At 54.2% G+C, this 16,891-nt stretch overlaps 5 protein-coding genes across 5 annotated transcripts; 4 read left to right on the forward strand and 1 right to left on the reverse strand.

Annotated features, from left to right (window-relative positions):
* Window positions 1–323: 323 nt before the first annotated feature.
* AYO20_09391 (hypothetical protein) lies at window positions 324–968 on the forward strand (the record flags this gene model as incomplete). Its single annotated transcript, XM_022647661.1, has 2 exons — window positions 324–661; window positions 710–968. The coding sequence occupies 2 exons, from the start codon at window positions 324–326 to the stop codon at window positions 966–968; spliced, it is 597 nt and encodes a 198-aa protein (XP_022496357.1).
* Window positions 969–2,178: 1,210 nt separating this feature from the next.
* On the forward strand, window positions 2,179–2,713 carry AYO20_09392 (hypothetical protein; the record flags this gene model as incomplete). The annotated part of the gene is made up of 2 exons (XM_022647662.1): window positions 2,179–2,314; window positions 2,406–2,713. 2 exons carry the CDS (start codon window positions 2,179–2,181, stop codon window positions 2,711–2,713), a joined length of 444 nt encoding a protein of 147 aa, XP_022496358.1.
* A 1,377-nt stretch (window positions 2,714–4,090) lies between these two features.
* On the forward strand, window positions 4,091–4,951 carry AYO20_09393 (hypothetical protein; the record flags this gene model as incomplete). Its single annotated transcript, XM_022647663.1, has 1 exon — window positions 4,091–4,951. One exon carries the CDS (start codon window positions 4,091–4,093, stop codon window positions 4,949–4,951), a length of 861 nt encoding a protein of 286 aa, XP_022496359.1.
* A 700-nt stretch (window positions 4,952–5,651) lies between these two features.
* Window positions 5,652–13,421, reverse strand: AYO20_09394 (hypothetical protein; the record flags this gene model as incomplete). Its single annotated transcript, XM_022647664.1, has 1 exon — window positions 5,652–13,421. One exon carries the CDS (start codon window positions 13,419–13,421, stop codon window positions 5,652–5,654), a length of 7,770 nt encoding a protein of 2,589 aa, XP_022496360.1.
* A 492-nt stretch (window positions 13,422–13,913) lies between these two features.
* AYO20_09395 (hypothetical protein) lies at window positions 13,914–15,661 on the forward strand (the record flags this gene model as incomplete). Its single annotated transcript, XM_022647665.1, has 2 exons — window positions 13,914–13,930; window positions 13,984–15,661. 2 exons carry the CDS (start codon window positions 13,914–13,916, stop codon window positions 15,659–15,661), a joined length of 1,695 nt encoding a protein of 564 aa, XP_022496361.1.
* Between the last annotated feature and the right edge of the window lie 1,230 nt (window positions 15,662–16,891).

The following is a 16,891-nucleotide window of genomic DNA, read 5'->3' on the forward strand; positions in this document are numbered from 1 at the left end:
CTGTAAAATGGGTCTGCACCATTGTCATCTCGGACTCTGGAAGAATTATATACCACTTCGCAAGTCTCGGAGAGGTATTGGACGAACCCGACAATGGATGGAGCCCTAAGGGTAGAATCTTTGACTCGGAGTCCTGCGCGTGAATGAACATGGTCAACCTTTGGCCCAACCAAATTTGGCGCTTAGTGCCGCCGCTTTTGGAGGTGATCTTTCCTCGACTGCCCCTACCCCTCACCATTTCGTAAACAAAAACAAACAGCGTCATCACCACCACCACCACCACCACCACCACTACCACCACCATCACTACTATCATCGCGACGATGGCTGATGGAACCCCTCTTGGTCCGCAGCCAGATTTCAATCTCGTTACTGCCAGTCTTACTTCTATAAGCAATGAAGTTTCGAAAGTACACAATCTTCCTACACTCACCAACGGTCAACGCATTCTCGATGTCCTCACTCAAATAGGGGATAAAATGACCAAAATGGAGGAGAAAATGACCAAAATGGAGGAGAGAATGACCAAAATGGAGGACAGAATGACCAAAATGGAGGAGAGAATGACCAAAATGGAGGACAGAATGACTGAAGACTTTCGAGCTATTCGCCAGGATATCGCTGGTCTTGATGGGAAGTTCACCAAGCTCATTGTTTCATCGTACGTACAACACTTAACCACTTTAATATTACTCTACTAATTCTATAGGAATCAAAACAATACAGCTCGAGTTCAGAATTCCTACGTTACAGCCCCAAATCAACCCCTTTCGCCACTCTATAGCCTCACAGACGGTGCCGCTATTCCCGACTTCCCTGCCACATCTACACAACTTGACGCAATGAACAGACAGCAAGTGGATACTGTCTTAGAACTACTACAAATCCAACCTGATCGTGGTGCAAATTTGGTGGCGAAGAGGAGAATGTTAAGAGCTCACATCGGCCTCAAGCAGGTTGCTGTGTGAAGAGTACAAGTCTAGGAATGAAGAGACCAACATGCGGCGGGAAATCCGCAATCTCGACCACTGTTTCGCGCGTGTGCGATGCAGGCTCTTTTCAAATGATCCATACACTCGAATTAATGCATGTATCTTTCCATTGTCCTTTAACTTTTTATCCGCGTCGTTGTACACTTCAAATGTAGCTCGAGTCGGAGGGGTCAATGGGTGCGTGGGAGACAAGGGTTGCGGCCACGGCCGCGGCGACGGGGCTAAACACGCACACATCGGAGGGAATGTGCGTCAGGTAAGGTACCGGGGAGGTAGTCAAGATATATTGCGAGGAATCTTCGTAGAGATGCATGCTGGAGTGGCTGCGAGTTGTGAGTTGACGACCGACCGAGCAAGGAGAGGATTATCTGCGGAACAGTCATTTCAGACTGCATTTTGACTCAGGAACTGAGAGGTACATTTGCATTCAGTAGATTTGTCGCGGAGTCAGCGGTCCTGCTTTGCCTGCAAGGCGGTCGGTCAGATAGTTCCATGGTTCCGTGGGCTGGGCTGGGCTGCTCTGATCTGGGAGACCGTCCTCAGGGTTTGTTTCTGATGTATGTTTATTGGGTGATCAGACTCATCCGAATGACTGCCTACGGCGGAGGACTTGGAGCATCACAGAGTCGGGGTCTATGGCCGTGAGGCTCTTCATAATGTCACTGCATCGCAGCTTTGAGCACATACCACGACTTGGTGAAGCAATTTCGCAGCTTCGCGGCATCGAGAGGTCCGCATTGGGCAAGTCTACCGGGAAGTCTCTGCGTCACATGCTACGTTGGGTAACTTAGCCGGAAGCCTCTTCGGCTCTTTTCGACAACGCAACCAAGGACATACACAAATATATGCCCATGGAAAATTATGTGAAGATAGCTAACGCCTACTCATTCCATTGCCATAAGCAAGATACCGATACAGTCCGACGAGCCATCAGAATTGGCCAATATCTCATCGAGTCTGGCATATTTGTTTGGTGTGGCCATCAGTACTTGTATAACATTCGAGGGAGTCCGTTACGTCATGGCTTCAACGCGTCAGGTTGCTCCGCATCCTTGCCCAGCATGTGCTTGCAGCCTGGAAAGGACCCTGCCAGCGTCATGGCACAGCAGAGCTATGATGTAGCCATTCCCTACTCGCGTCCCCCGGGGGCCCTTTTATCGTCCTTCGCATCCCTTCCTTCTAGATAATGAGCCAACCCCCCGAGAATCGCATTCAACTTGTCGACAACAGCACCGAACCTCAATCAGCAGTGACCATGTCCACCGCACAAGAAGATAAGGAAACCGTCCAGCAACAGGGAACAGAAGGCCAGGAGAAGCAATGTACGTTGTCTGTCGTTTCCCACTGCCTTTCCCACTCCCACTCCGACGACCCGTGGCAGCGTTAGAGTCTTGGTTACTGACTGGCGTCCAGCGGGCTCCTGGGTATCAAAGCCACAGGAACTAGGCGACAGCGCGGGCGAAAAGGTCGAAAGCGCACTCTCCCCCGTCGGCAAATACGTCGGCGCTGGCCTCGAAAAGGCTGCCGGCCCTGTGGGCGGCGTCGTTGATCCGGTCGTCGGTGGCGTCATGAGAATGGGCAAAGGCTGGGGAGACCAGCTTGGGGTCGGCTACGGGAACCACGAGGGCGGTCCGGCCAAACAAGAGGAGGCTGAGGGACAGAGGATGAAAGAGCAGATCGGGGGCAAGGAACAAAATGCAGATAATCCGCTGGGCTTGTGATCTCCTATCGAGATCCCCTCTATCCGCAAAGAGGAGTATTGGGTTGCAGCTGTCCGGAAGCGATGTCAAGAAGCCGCGAGTGACAGGCATGCGGGTGATTTGCGTCGATTGCACACAGTTATATGTATACTAGGACTCGCAGGCTGTTGGCAAAAGAGGAGGACGGAATTATACCTGTCAGGGGTGTTGTGATACGCGGTGTTGCTCCTTTTCTCTGTGGTGGCTTCACGCCTCCAGCGCTGAGATGCAACCATGTAACGAGGCTACGGAATAAACATATCTTTTCTTTTGGAGAGAGAACCCGAGATATATGACTAGGAAAGTTGAGGGCAGCGTGGCAGGACCATCTGCCCGGGACCTCACGTGCTCCGCACCTCGACAGTGTCGTTCTTTAAAACGACTCCATCCTCAATGTCCCTGGACTCGAGACCACCTCATCTTCATCCACCAGCGTCGCCGGGGTTAGTCCATATCTCGTTCACCATACATATATATATTTCCGTACCCGAGGGGCGAGCGCATAGCAACGCTGTATTCTTCGCCGACCGACGTTAAATGCGCTCCAAGAATATGCGATTTCAAACCCGACTTCCTGTGTACACACCGTTTAAAGGAGATGTTGTCATGCTTGTTCATGATCACCGTGACTGCCGTCTTGGGCAATGGCCACTTGCCGGACAATGAACTCCTTTGCGCCTGTATGCTTCTTTTCTGTCCGTCGAGCGTCATCGGTCACTAGGAGATCACTCTGCTACTCGAGGTCTGACATCCAAGTCTGCTGCAGATTCAGGGAGAGGATGCCTTTGGGCTTCCAGATCCTAATGGTGGCAGCAAGCGTCTCCTTTGATCTGAGTGTACTCGACGTGGTTTACCGGTCAAACCTTTCATTTGGGTCTACGGTTCCGCACTTGCGCTTCAGCCGACAGTGCCGAGGCCGTCTGGTCTGGTCTGGTCTGTGTTGGAGAAACATCGGCCTCTGTGCCTTGCGTGGGCGGGTCAGGTGAGGAGAAGAGCGTGAGAACACATCCGATGAGTACCATTTCCACGGTATAATACAGTGTTTCACGATACTTAATACTCATCACCCCCAAGATCTGTGAGAATCTATGTCACAGGGACAAATCTTGACCCTCTGACGCAACTCTGACTAGTCCTTGCACTGGCACGGGTTTCACTACGAAGTACGAGGTATTCTGTCAGTCAAGACAAACTCTTACGGCGAAGCAGAATTCCGAGCTGCGCAGCTGTGTATCCCCGCCTCCCACGAGCCGGAAGCACAACGGATTCGTGCGAGGAAGCCGGCAACAGCAGCAAGAACCCAGCTAGCCAGTGGGTGAGTGAGTGATAGGCAACAGAACACAGATTCCCCAGAGAAAAATGCCGATAGATTACGTCTTCCCGAAACCACCACGGTCCCTGGCCGGAAAAGTGGCCATCGTCACGGGTGCGGGCGCCCACGGCGACGGAATCGGCAACGGCCGTGCGTCTGCGATCCTCCTCGCGGATGACGGGTGCAAGGTTGTCTGCGTGGATCGCGACATTGCCCTGGCGCAGCGTACGGTCGAGATGATCGAGGCCGAGGGCCACCACGGGGCGGCGATCGCGATCCACGCCGACGTGACGGACGAGGCGCAGTGCAAGGGCATCGTGGACACGGCACTCGACAAATTCGGCAGGCTGGACATCCTGTTCAACTGCGTGGGCATTGGCGGCGCGGCGGGCACGGCCGTCGAGGTGGACATGGCCGCGTGGGCCAAGTCGCTGGAGATCAACGTGTCGAGCATGGTCATGATGGCCAAGTACGCGATCCCGGCCATGGCCAAGAACGACGACGCCTGGGGCTACCGCGGCAGCATCATCAACATGGGCAGCGTGGCCGGCATCCGCGGCGGCACCCCGCACCTCCTCTATCCCACTAGCAAGGGCGCCGTCGTCAACATGACCCGCGCCATGGCCGCGCACCACGCCCCGCAGGGCATCCGCGTCAACTGCGTCTGCCCCGGCATGGTCTACACGCCCATGATGTACGCGGCCGGCATGACCGACGAGGCCCGCGAGGCCCGCAAGAACCGCAGCCTGCTCAGGACCGAGGGCAACGGCTGGGACGTCGGCTGCGCTGTACGGTTCCTCGCGGGGCCCCAGGCACGGTGGATTACCGGGCTGATCATGCCCATTGACGCGGGCGCCACGGCGGCGGTGGGCACGGACATTCCGCGGTCGGCGAGTGTTAATGGTTGAAGCGACGCCATGAAAGCACGGGAAATAAAGAAATGGGACCCGGGGAGGGGGGGTGGTGGTTTTTGCATGCAAATGGACGTTTTTCGCTGGTTTGGGTTGGACGATAAGCCCTGTCACATATGCCTATCTCAGGTAGACTCCCTGTAGCCCTTTTTGTAAGACTGGGGAGATTTTGTAGCGAAAGACGAAGCATTGCGTGGACGAAGGATACGAGGCTGAATACGCGAGGCTGTTCCGCACACAACGCCTCACGCTGATATCACGTGATATATCGGAGAAGTAGAGAAACGACACAATATCACGCCCTTCTGGTACGGAGTATTTGATCAGGAAGGGTCAAGAGCGATCAAAGAACTGGTCAGAAACCCCTGGAGATCATCCGTTTTTCATAAATTCCCCGAAATGAAGCGTTACGTCGCTTCATGACCTAAGAAGACACCGACGCGCCACCGTGTCGCTTTCATTGTCGCTGCACCTGGACGCTCGGGCTCGATCTTGAATTCCTGACACTTCCAAGTCCTGATCCATTAGTTCTTTCCCCCCATATCCTTTCTCCCCTTTTGGCAGTTTGCATTTGCGTTTGCATCGCGTCCCTCGACCGAATGATTTGATTCCCACGCTCAAAAACCGAAAACCCGAAAAGACTCCTCATCAGGCAAGTCGCCACAGCAGGACAATTTTGGTTCATTACATCATTTCATTACATGCCGCCGCCACCTTCCATCCTCCTCTTCTGGTGCGCTCTTCCCATCTCCCTCTTCCTCTCTTTCTTCCTGTCACTCTTCCTCTTCTTGTCTCGCGCGGCCTTCTCCGGCTCTGCGACCTGCGCGATCCGCCGCTTCGCTCGACGTTCCTCTCTCCTCTCACGCATCGTCTTGCTCACTTCCGTGACTGCTCTGACGTACGCCGCGTCTCCGAGTTTCTTCTGCATCCCCGCCATGACCTCGTGGGCCAGTTCAATGAGATTCTGGTACGTTGCTGCAAATGTCGGGTCCGCTGAGCGCGGTGGGATTGTGTTGGTGTCAGTCAGATGCTGGAGGGGCAGGAGGACGGCGTTGACCGTGGCGTTGGACATTGAAAGCGCGGGGATGAGATTTGAGAGGAGCCGGAGCGATGACTTCTTCGGGAGGAGCGCTGCCGATGTGAGTATCGTCGTTTCTCGACGCAGAGTGCGTGCGAGCTGATCAAGCAGGTATTGAGTCGCCCGTATGCTGTGCCCTCCCTCCTCGGCGCTACTATCCTCGTCGGAATCGGCCTCCTCTGCGTCCTGTGTCTCGCTGGCCTTCCGGCCAACTTCGATCCCCAGCGAGTTCGCGCTCAAGTAATGACCCAGAAACAGAAGGATCTGCTCCACCTCCGTGCTCAAGTCGTCGTTCCCGATCGTATGCCGCAGAATTCGAGTGGTGTCTTTCAAGATGCCGAGCAAATCGTCCGAGTCCAAGGAAAGACCGTGATCACAGGGGAGCGGAATCCTTCCGCGGGCGGTTGAGCCACAGTGGCTGAAGAATTGATTGATCAGGCTCGCCGAGGTGCTTTGTATCCACGGGTTGGGATGGGTCAGAGACGGCCACACATGCGACCACAGGGGTCGCTGCATCGAGTTTAACGCTGCGGCTGGGTGCCGTCCCACCAGCTTCGACAGAAGCTGCAACGACTGGAATCGAATCTCCCACACCTCCTCGTCGGTCACGCTTGTTGCTTCGAGGGATTTGTTAATGTTGGTTCGAATCTGGCCAATTTGGTCCTGGGTCAAAGAAACATCCGTGTCCAGGAGGATGGTGTACGCCTGCATACTGAGTTGCTTCAATTTGCTATTCTCCCCTTGGTCGACCCAGCTGTCAAGAAGTGCCAACGTGTCTTTCAGGCTGTTGCCTTCCACGAGGGCAAAAAGCTGGCCCAGGAGAACTCCAGCAAGCTTTCGACACTGTTCGTTGTCATCGTTGACCATTCGGAGAAGGATGGGAATGAAGAATGCCTGGATCAACTCCTGCGCCGCCTCCCCTCTCATCTTCCCGACCAAGACATAGATGGCTTCCATGATTGACTGCCTGCCTTCGGGATGCTCATATTCAAGGTTCGTCATCAGAAATCTTTGTTGTTTCGACCATCTGGAAGAGCTCTGAGGATAATCAAGCAAGAAATGCACGAAAAGACCTCGTGCGACGTCTCGTGCGCCTTTTGACTGGTTGGTCACCATCATCGCTCCGATCTTATCGGCAAGATCATAAAGCTCGGGCAACTGGATCTTCCTTGCCATGACTGCCCGGATGAAGTTGAATGTCACCCCTTGCCTGTCGGGTTCTGCAATGTCCGGAGCGATGCGGTGCAGGATTTCAGCGATATCGGACTCTCGGACCACAACACTCTTGCATTCACGAAGAATTGCCGCCAGGAATTTCAACGCGGCCTGTGCCCCTTCCTCGTTGGTACTCGTGGAGTTTCTAACCATCTTGACGGCTTCGGCGACGTACAAGGGTGAGTCTTGCTCAAGCTTTGGCATGGGTAACCTGACAACGGCGGACAGCAGACGCAAAGCGGAGATCTTGACGTCTTCTTGACCTTCGATCAACGCATCGCCGATGATGGGAAGGAAGCCGTGAACGTTCTCCGCCGTCAGAGTTTCTGCGGATCTTTGGAAGGTCGACCTTACCAGATCCAAAGCGAACTTGGCCAGTTTGTATGACAAGGCTGAATTTCGGCTCTGGGTTGACTTAGCGGTCGAGAAATCGACGAGATATCTCTTTCGATTCATCTCCTTGTGGTCAGGCACTTCGCTGGGGCCAGTCTCCTTCTGTTGATAGAGCGACTGAATCAGTTGGTATGCAAATGTCAAGACATCTCGCGGACTGGCTGACGGATTCTGCGACAGACTGCTTCCGATCCTGCGGAGAAGCTCATCGACTTGTCGGACTTGCTTTGCCGACAGATTGCCAGACAGAACGATCTGAATTGGTGCCACAAGCTTTGACCCAAACGGGATACTGATTGAACGAGCCAGGAGTTCCATGGAGTCAGAACTCTTACTGCTTTTGACCTCCTTCATGCTGCTGACATAGTCTTGGTTGTCCTTTTCTTGGCCGACGGCACCGAAGATGTCATCCATGATAACAGAGACGAGCTCTTCACAGCAGTAATCCAGCGCACCGTGTTCGATTTGAGGAACCAGTGCCACCAGAATCGCATGGAGGGTATAAGAGACGACATGCAACTGATACCCTTTGGTGAGTGCCGTGCGCATTTCCCTGAGCACGAACTGCAAACTGGTGGGGCCAAGCAAAAGAACGATTTCGCAAAGGGCTTTGCGTGCGGCATCGCGAGATTCCTGAGATCTGCTTCGGAGGATCTGGGCGATATCAAGAATAATTGGGCTGGCGAGAAGTGGAATCTCTTCAGGCGGGAGCAGAGTGATGAGCTTGATCGCCACGACGGCAAAAGGAAGACGCAAACTGATCTCGGTCTCGTCTTTGTAGTGGACAAGGTCTGCAAGCTTGGGGATGAACTGAGTCCTCAGCTCTTTCTCGACCGTGGTTGTGCTTGGAAGCGACATTGCGAGGTAAGGTATCGGTCGATCTTCGGAGTTGGAGTTGGTAGGGCGACGGCTATTCGCGGATAACAGCGCGTCAACTGCACATGTCAGAAGTCGATGGTTGGCCTTGGGCTTGCCCGAGGAGACGTCGAGGTCATTCTTGTACCGGCGGAACAGCATCCTGAAGTTCTTCCAGTCGATCCATTCCAGCAGCGTGCCAATCGCAGTGATACTCTCGCCTTTGACGCTCTGGGCCGTCTCATCAGTTCTGGGGTCATAGGCGAACATCTTCAACAGAGGAATGAATATCTCCACGATGTTTGCCGCGTTGATCTGGCCTTTCTCGACCTCGGATACAAGGCGTCGAATCGCTCGGAGACGACGGTGGGCTTGGATATGCAGGATATTGGAAAAGAAGGACGCTTCCTCGTCGTTTCCGACCAGGAGGGGTGTCATGTTCCTCAGATCTCCGTTGTTGCGAGCATGCCGCACAAGAAGGCCGAGGAGAGTGACAAAGTCTGCCCTCACGATTTCTGATTCATGGCTCATGCACTTCTTGGTCACGGCGAGGACGGAGGTCACCATCGTGTCGTTCAAGTGGGGACTTTCGGCTTCGCAGAATCTGACAATCATCTGTTTGAGGCACTCCAAGGCATTTGACCGTATCGTGAGATCGTCACTGGTTCTCAGGAAGAACAGCAGGTTGTAGATGATGGGCTGATATATCGAGCCCGTGTCGGTGAGCTCCAGGGTCGAAATTGATTGAAAGGCCTGCAGCCGCCTGTCATAGTCAATCTCATCGAGTCGTTCCGCTGACATGGCATTGACGTCTTTGCACAGTCGCGCGATCTGAGCCAGCTGGACATTTGAAGTAGCCAGCATTTCCAGGACGTCGCACAGCAACTGACGATTCGCCTGGTCCTTGAAGTAATTGAACAAGGACGAAACCAACGTCAGAAGGTCCAGATGCGAGCTCTCGTCCAGAGTGGCGTCGACGGCCAAAAATCTCTGGACAGATAGCAAGAGTTTGCCTTTGACATGCGGAGGGACCAGGAGCTTGTCGTCAGAAAGAAGGGCCGTCAGCAACTTGACGATGGACTGTCGGGACTCCGGAGACTGTGCGAGAGGGGCGACTTTGCCCAGAATGATTGTCGTCGTGGCGATGACGGTGCTGGCGCCGGAGATGGTCCTGGCGCGCGACTGCTCAAGCAGGGCGGAGAGCGAGGTGAACAGGCCGTTCGCGTCGGTCATGAGGAGCTTGCGGGCTTTGTTTGACGATGCTGGGTCCTCATCCTCGATGAGATCGGCCAGCGGAAGGGCAAATTCGGCGAGGATGAACTGCTTCACGGGTTCCGGCGTCGAGGTCGCACCTAGAGTCTGCCATATGACGGCCAGCACTCGTGGGTCATAGTCCACAAGGAAGTCGATGTACTCCGGCGAACGGGCCCAGGTCGAAAACAAACGCAGCAGCCCGGAAATCCCCTGGCTGGTCTCCGAGGCGAAGATGTCGAGACGCGGACTTATCGCACATGAGAAGAGACTGCGGAGATATCGAGGCCATTCGACTGCGTGGCAATGCTGGAAGAGAAGGGCGAGGCATTGGAAGCAGCTCCTCCGTATATTTCGTGTCAGCGCCCCCGTACCGGTCTGTTTCACCGCGGCGGTCTGGCTTTGATGGGACGCCTGGACGCAGAACATGACCGCGTCGATAACCTGTTTGCCGTACGGGCGAAAGTCCTGCTGGAATGTCTCCATCATGGACAACAACAGTCGAAGAAATCCATATTGCTGGTCTTCTGGAATGTATGCTTGGGTGAGGCATGCGAGATCCGGCGCGTCTGCCTGGACCTTGACGTCTTTCAGTTTACCCAGGGCAATATCGAGAAACATCGAAACTTCGTTCCCGGGTAATGCGAGGAGGATGCGCAGCAATGATTTCCGCCTGGCGTCCTGAGACCCTGATGTCCCTGCTCGGCCGACAACGATACCGAAGAATAGCCGGAGAATGACAGGGATGACGGTGTCACGATCTGCTGGTCTGACATGGCCCTCTTCCTCGGTAGAGGCCAAACATTTGCCGATGAAGGACGTCTCCGGTTGCCCATCGGCCAATTGGAGCAGAACAGCCTCGTATTGGACGAGTACAGGGTCTTTCCACGTCAACACGGCCTGCAGAGCGAGCTTTCGAATGGCTTCGTTGCCGTTGCCCAAGAGGTCGATAAGCTTTTCATGGACTTCGGACGATCTGAAGAGAGCACGAGGATTCAGGAATTGACCGAGCAGAGCCAGCATCGCCTTCCTGTCTCGCAAAGACCACTCGTGGTCGTCGATGTCGGGACTCAATGTGTGCGACGACGTAGAGGTGTCGGAGCCGGGCTTGGGTTGCAGTTGAGCACGGGTAAAGGGTGCGGCGAGAAAGATAGGAACCAATGACCGGGATCGGCGCTCAGCTGAGCCTGGCATTGCGGACAAAAGCTGGAGAGCCAACGATCGACCGTCCGGAGGTGGTCTGTCGGGATTTTCCAATCGATGGTCGTTTTCGATCAAGTTCCGAAATCTCTCACCGGAATTCTCGAAATCGCTTGAGACCGAAGAGGACAACGAATCGAGGTGCGCGAGGTTTGAACATTCAAAGCAAGACAAATGCGACTTCGAGTCCGGGACGTCTTTTTGAGGCAATTGCATCGGATCGGCGGGCGATTGCAGCCACTGTAAGGCAACATTGACCACGGTTTCTTCAGAGAACGTCGTATGGACCATCTGGGAGAGGAAGTTGCAAACTTCCAGCCGTGTTTGATCATGGTAGTGTGGCATCAGGCCGCAACAGAAGAAAGGGATCAGGTCTTGGAACGACGAATCCTCCGGAATGTGTTTTTGTTGATGCAGGAGCCGTCTCAGTAGCATGGCGATTTTTCGGGCGTCGGCGGGTGTGTATGGAGTGTTGAGGATATCCAGCGTGAGGCGAATGGTCTCGTTGAGCCACGACCGGATACGCAAGCAGCCAAGGGCGCGAAGCAATTGCGCAGAGCCCTTCTTCAGGCTGAAGGACGTCGACAAGAGATTTCGCATCAGAATGCGGCGCACATTATCGAAGACCCGAGACTCAACCTCTTCGGCCCGAGCAACTTTGCCAAATAGACGGCCGGTCGCTTGTACGAAAGCGGGCAGGTGGAAAACAACCGGCGAAAGTTTCGGGACAAGTGAGACAAGATCATTGAGCCGCGGGTCATCAGCTGGTGCGAGCTCGACGAAGGTATCAAACCCCCAACCCAGAACTGCGCGCTGACGAAGGTCAAGATCACTGCTGACGTTTTCCAAGACGTGGGTGAGTAGGGCGTGGAAGGCGTCAAGGGATCCAGTAGTTGTTTCGGGATCACCGAAAAGGCAAGCACCTTTGGAGAAGCGAAGGCGTCCAGCAAGGTGCTCAATATCAGAACCATCCTCGTCTTGTTGCTCCGCCGACAAGTGACTCAGAATGAAACTCCCAAAATCCGCCGGACAAGTTATTGTCCTGGCGTCCGCGGAACGACCAAAGCCAATCTTGTTCTGCTGTAGTCGTTCCAGCATGTAGTAGAGGCTCACTTCGTCTTCGGACCAGTGCTTTGCAATGTATTTTTGGAGTTCTGGAAGGACAAAGTTAGTGAACCTCTCCGGCCCAAGCTCGGCACAGGCGGTGGAAAAGGCATAGAATTCGCGCGGCATAAACTGTTCAGCGGCCGAATCCAACAAAGGCTGGGACACGGGCAACAAGTGATCCAGGGGAGCGTATTGGATCACTGCGGCGATGGTGATTGCGAGCACGGAATTGATATGCGTTTTTTCTTCGTTGAGAGACCACGCGATTGCAGCTATCACTTGGAATGCCTCGATGACGACCGTCCATTCACTGATCCTGGATCCTCGTTGTGTCCCTATGAGAACAAGCAAGAGCCTGAGAGCGAAAGACATCTGGGAGGCATCTTCCGAGGCTGCAGACTCCCGAGCAGCATCCAAGACGACGTCCTGAATTGGCTTGAACGTTTCGCTGGTTGTCTCATGGATGAGTGCAGTCAGAATGCCATCCACCGTTGACTGAACCTGCGCTTGTTGCTTCATGGGCCGAGCGCAGTCTAATAGGCACTGTACTAGCGATGGAGCACACGAATGTAGCTGTTGGTCAACCCCTCGGGCACTCTCCACGAAGAGAGACATGACGCCGAATTGATATGGACTGAAGTCTGTGGCCCCCTCTTGCTCCGAAAGGACTTTCAGAAGATGCTTGACAGCGAGGACCAAGGGTGATCCGTGTGTGTGATGTGCGATAGCGGCTTTTCTCAGCAGGAACGAGAGCGATTCTGCACTGAATCGGACAATGTAGTCCTTTCTGAAGGAGAGGTATGGTATCATGATATCGAGGAGGGGCCGCAGGTCTCGCAGGAGGAGTTTGGACAGGTATTTGAACAGGAACGCCAGACAGTTGAAACACCACTCGACAACCTCGGTCTTGTCGGCGGCAGCAGCAATCTCTGCAACAAGCTGGACGGTTCTTCGGAAATATGGTTCGAATCCATGATCGAGGTCATGGGCAAGTTGGGCAAGGAGGCTGAGGAGAGGCTCGAGGGCGAGTTCGTCTCGTTTCTCGATGTGTTCGGCAAGGATCTCGAAGAGTTTATCTGCATGGTGAAGCACTTGAGGGAGATTTTCGCAGAGAGGGCTCGCCTTGTTGAGGAAGCTGGTGAATGTTGCGGAGAGGTTCAGCTCCGCCCACCCTTCCAGCGCTGTGTGGAAAAAGCTTTGCAATACGTCTGCATCATTTTTCGAAGGCTTCACTCTTCTCACGGTATGAACCGGGTCAATCCTCAACTGCTCTATTCGTTTCGTGAAGGATTCGAAGCGGTGTCGCTTGCTCGAGGCGGTGGCTTTCTTCGGCCGGCGCGAGCGGAAACCGGGAGGAGTGGACGCCATTGAGGGAAATCGCCCATCAAAGTATGTGCAATATCTGCGGGAAGCCGCGCGGGCTTAGCTTTGAGGCTGAATCATAGCGAAAAAGCGCGAATGCCTGCAACTTGCGCAGACAATCTTTGTCTGAGGCTGCGGCTAAAAAGTTGAGATGCGATGCGAAAAATTTCCCCGCATTTAGTTTTGGGGTGTGTGAGGCCAAATACGTCACCGTATACAAAGTTCGGTGGAGTTTTCGGCCGAAAAGGCATCTTCACATGTTTTTGTCACTGTGAAGCCTCGCGGATCTCTCTGTCGCAACTCCATCCCGCTGTCACTCTCGCTACAACTCCCCGTCTCATTCACGGTCTCTTCTCTCTTGTGTCCATATCAGCATGAGATATTGGTGGTTCTTCCATTTTTTCACAAAGGTGGAAGCACGCTTAGACAGCTGAGCAAACCCGGTGATTTCTCTCACATCCTTTTCAGTCTCTCGCCTCATTTCTCTCCAGAGCAGCCATGGGGACCGCAAAAATGTGAGTTAATTGTGACAGTGAAGTTGCATCAGGACCGTCGCTGACCCTGGTAGCCTTGTTGTCGGGAGCATCCGTGGCGAACTGAAAAAGGCCTTCGACAAGATCTCGAAACTGCAAGCCAAACACAACTTCTCTTTGGCCATTGTCGTCGGCGACCTTTTTGGTTCTCCCAGTGATGAAAGCGACAAAGGCGACGACGGCGAGCTGAAGGAGTTACTCAGCGGTCAGATCGACGTGCCCCTTCCGACGTATTTTACTGTCGGCGACTCTCCATTCCCGGACACTGTCAAAGCAAAGCTCGAAGATGGCGATCTCTGTTCAAATCTGTTCTATCTTGGCCGCAAAGGGACCATGACCACTACAGATGGTGTGAAAATCGTGTCACTCGGAGGCCGACTCAAGCAAAATGAAGCTTCCCTCACCGAGAAACTCGGGCCCTATGACCCCTGGTATCTCGACAGCGAGGCAAGAGGTCTTCACGGCGCCCACTCCGCACATATTCTCGTCACAAATCAGTGGCCGGCAAATATCAGCAATGGGTCGCAGATCGAATTGCCTCCGGCGCTCGACGAGACTACCGGCAGTCAGTCCATCGCCAACCTTTGCCAGGCACTCAAGCCATGGTATCATTTCTCCAGCAGTCCAAGTGCCTTGTGGGAGCGGGAGCCCTTCAAACAGATCATTGAGTACACCTCGTTTGATCAACCAAGCATCACAAGGTTCAAGAGTTTGCCGAGCGTGTCGGCACCCACAAAAGAGTGGATGTCGGCGTTCACGCTGGACACTTCACGCCCTCCAGCGACGGTGGATGCTCCGCTTGAGTCACCATTCATCCGGTCTTCGCCACCAAGGAAGCGACAAGCCGCCGATGACAGAGCTTCATATCGAGACGGCGACGGAGACGGCCATGGGCCACGGAATCGCAAGCGTGCCCGAAAAGGTCTACGCAATGACCCCAATGACTGTTTCATGTGCCTCAACAAGCCCGGTGCCAAGACCCATCTCGTCGTGTCTCTGGGGGACGAAAGCATGGCCACAGTCACTAGAGGCCCGTTACCGATGCCGTCAACATTTCCGCAGTTATCCTTCACCGGCCACGTCATGATTATCCCATACTACCACGCAGCGGATGAGTTGGCTCACGGAAAACGATCACCCGAGGAGATGACCGCCGAATTCAACGAAATGAACCGGTTCCGAAAGGCTCTGAGTGTCATGATCGGAGCGAAAAGCCACGGCCAGCTGGGCGCTGTCTGCTGGGAAGTCAATCGAACCGGCATCCGGCATTTCCACTGGCAACTCATTCCGTGTCCGGTGGATCGCATCAAGACGGGCATGGTCGAGGCGGCCTTCAAGGTCAAGGCATCCCAGTACGGCTACCCGGACTTCCAGTCCTGTGCTGCAAACGCCCAGCTCCCACAGCGCTCGGACTACTTCCGCGTCTGGACCTGGTTGGCCGATCCCGTCCAACTCGCCGACCACGCCAACGGCAACGCGAATGACGGCGACGACGTGGGCGTGGCGAAATCCATCTTCTTCCCCTTGCCCACGGATCAAAAATTCAACATCTGGTTCGGGAGAGAAGTCATGGCTGGCCTGCTGCAATTGGAACACCGGGTGAACTGGATGGACTCGATCCTGACCAAGGACGGCAGCGATCAGGCCGCGGAGGAAGAAGACGCGGCTGGTCTCCGGGCCGATTTTGAGGAATTTGATTTTGCGATGAAGTGATGAATCCTTTCAGAGGCAGATATCAATGGACGAGGGGCTTGCATGCGACGCGGAGCTGTTTTGCACTCCAGCATTGGGGAGATTTGACATTATGATATCGAGATACCCATACAAAGTCGGCTTTGGTCACGTTTTGTGCTGCGGGGACGATCAGGAAATATCTCGGACTTTGGGTTTCCAGAGACAGCCACGGGGTTGAACAAAAGCACTTTTGAGCAATTTAAACATCAGGCTTCAATAGAATCACTGAGATGGCACAAGAAGTCATTCGCACAGTAGAGACAAGCATCTGGCAATGCAGGAGACTCAAGTGGCTAATCCGCCTGTTCAAACTCCCTCCTCAACCTCCGCGCTCAAGACCCGGCGTCATGTACCTTGTATGCGAGAATCTGCGCCATCTTCACGAGAATTATATATAGCCTCCATAACTGCCCTTCCTCGCCACTTTGTACGGGTGTGTCCCGAAACCCAGTTCTTTGAATTGGTAGAAACGAGGCACATGCTCTTCAAAGCACGGATCTGATCGGAGCTCCCTGTTCGATCAAGGATCAATCTTCAAGGACTCGAGGATCTCGTTGGATCGTTCATGATGCACGGCGTAACGAGGATGGCAAAGGCGTCAAAGGTGTACGGAAGCACAACACGGTCGAGCAGTCAGAGGAGGACTTCGAGGGGAGATAAACTCGTCCGCAGGAGAGGTGGAGGGGGGTCTAGCGGGTTTTCGGGTCCGTTCTGTTCCTCTCTTTGAGGAACTGGGCGTCGACATCGGAGATGGCACGCCTAGAATGGAAATAGTGAGTTCACCCACACTGAGGCAGACAATGTCTTTGGATCACGCCGGAGCGAGAGCTGGGAGAATCAGAGCCGTTGTCCGAGGTCGATGACGGGGCAGGTCTTTCTGCATCACGACTCTTTCAAGCTCGTATGCATTGATTTTGACACCAAGTCTAGGAGATAGAAACCCGCTTGAGTGTCTTCATCCCCGATTGCGCATGCCATGGAGGCAGGCGTCATTGTTCCGAGTGTTGGCGCTGGAAGTAATTGTCCTGCTCTGCCCGCGGCACGGCCAAAAAAACCCAGCCTTGTTGCGTCACGTGGGCAACGAGGCTGAAGTATCCACTGTTCCTCGGCACCACCAGGCTGCGCTCTCTACCAGAATGCCCATTCGATTCAACGCGGTCGTTCCGTTTTCCTTCGTGACGATGCAAATCACTACCCGTTTACATCAGG

Source organism: Fonsecaea nubica, assembly GCF_001646965.1.
Source record: "Fonsecaea nubica strain CBS 269.64 chromosome Unknown Scaff86, whole genome shotgun sequence".
Taxonomy (NCBI): Eukaryota; Fungi; Ascomycota; class Eurotiomycetes; order Chaetothyriales; family Herpotrichiellaceae; genus Fonsecaea; species Fonsecaea nubica.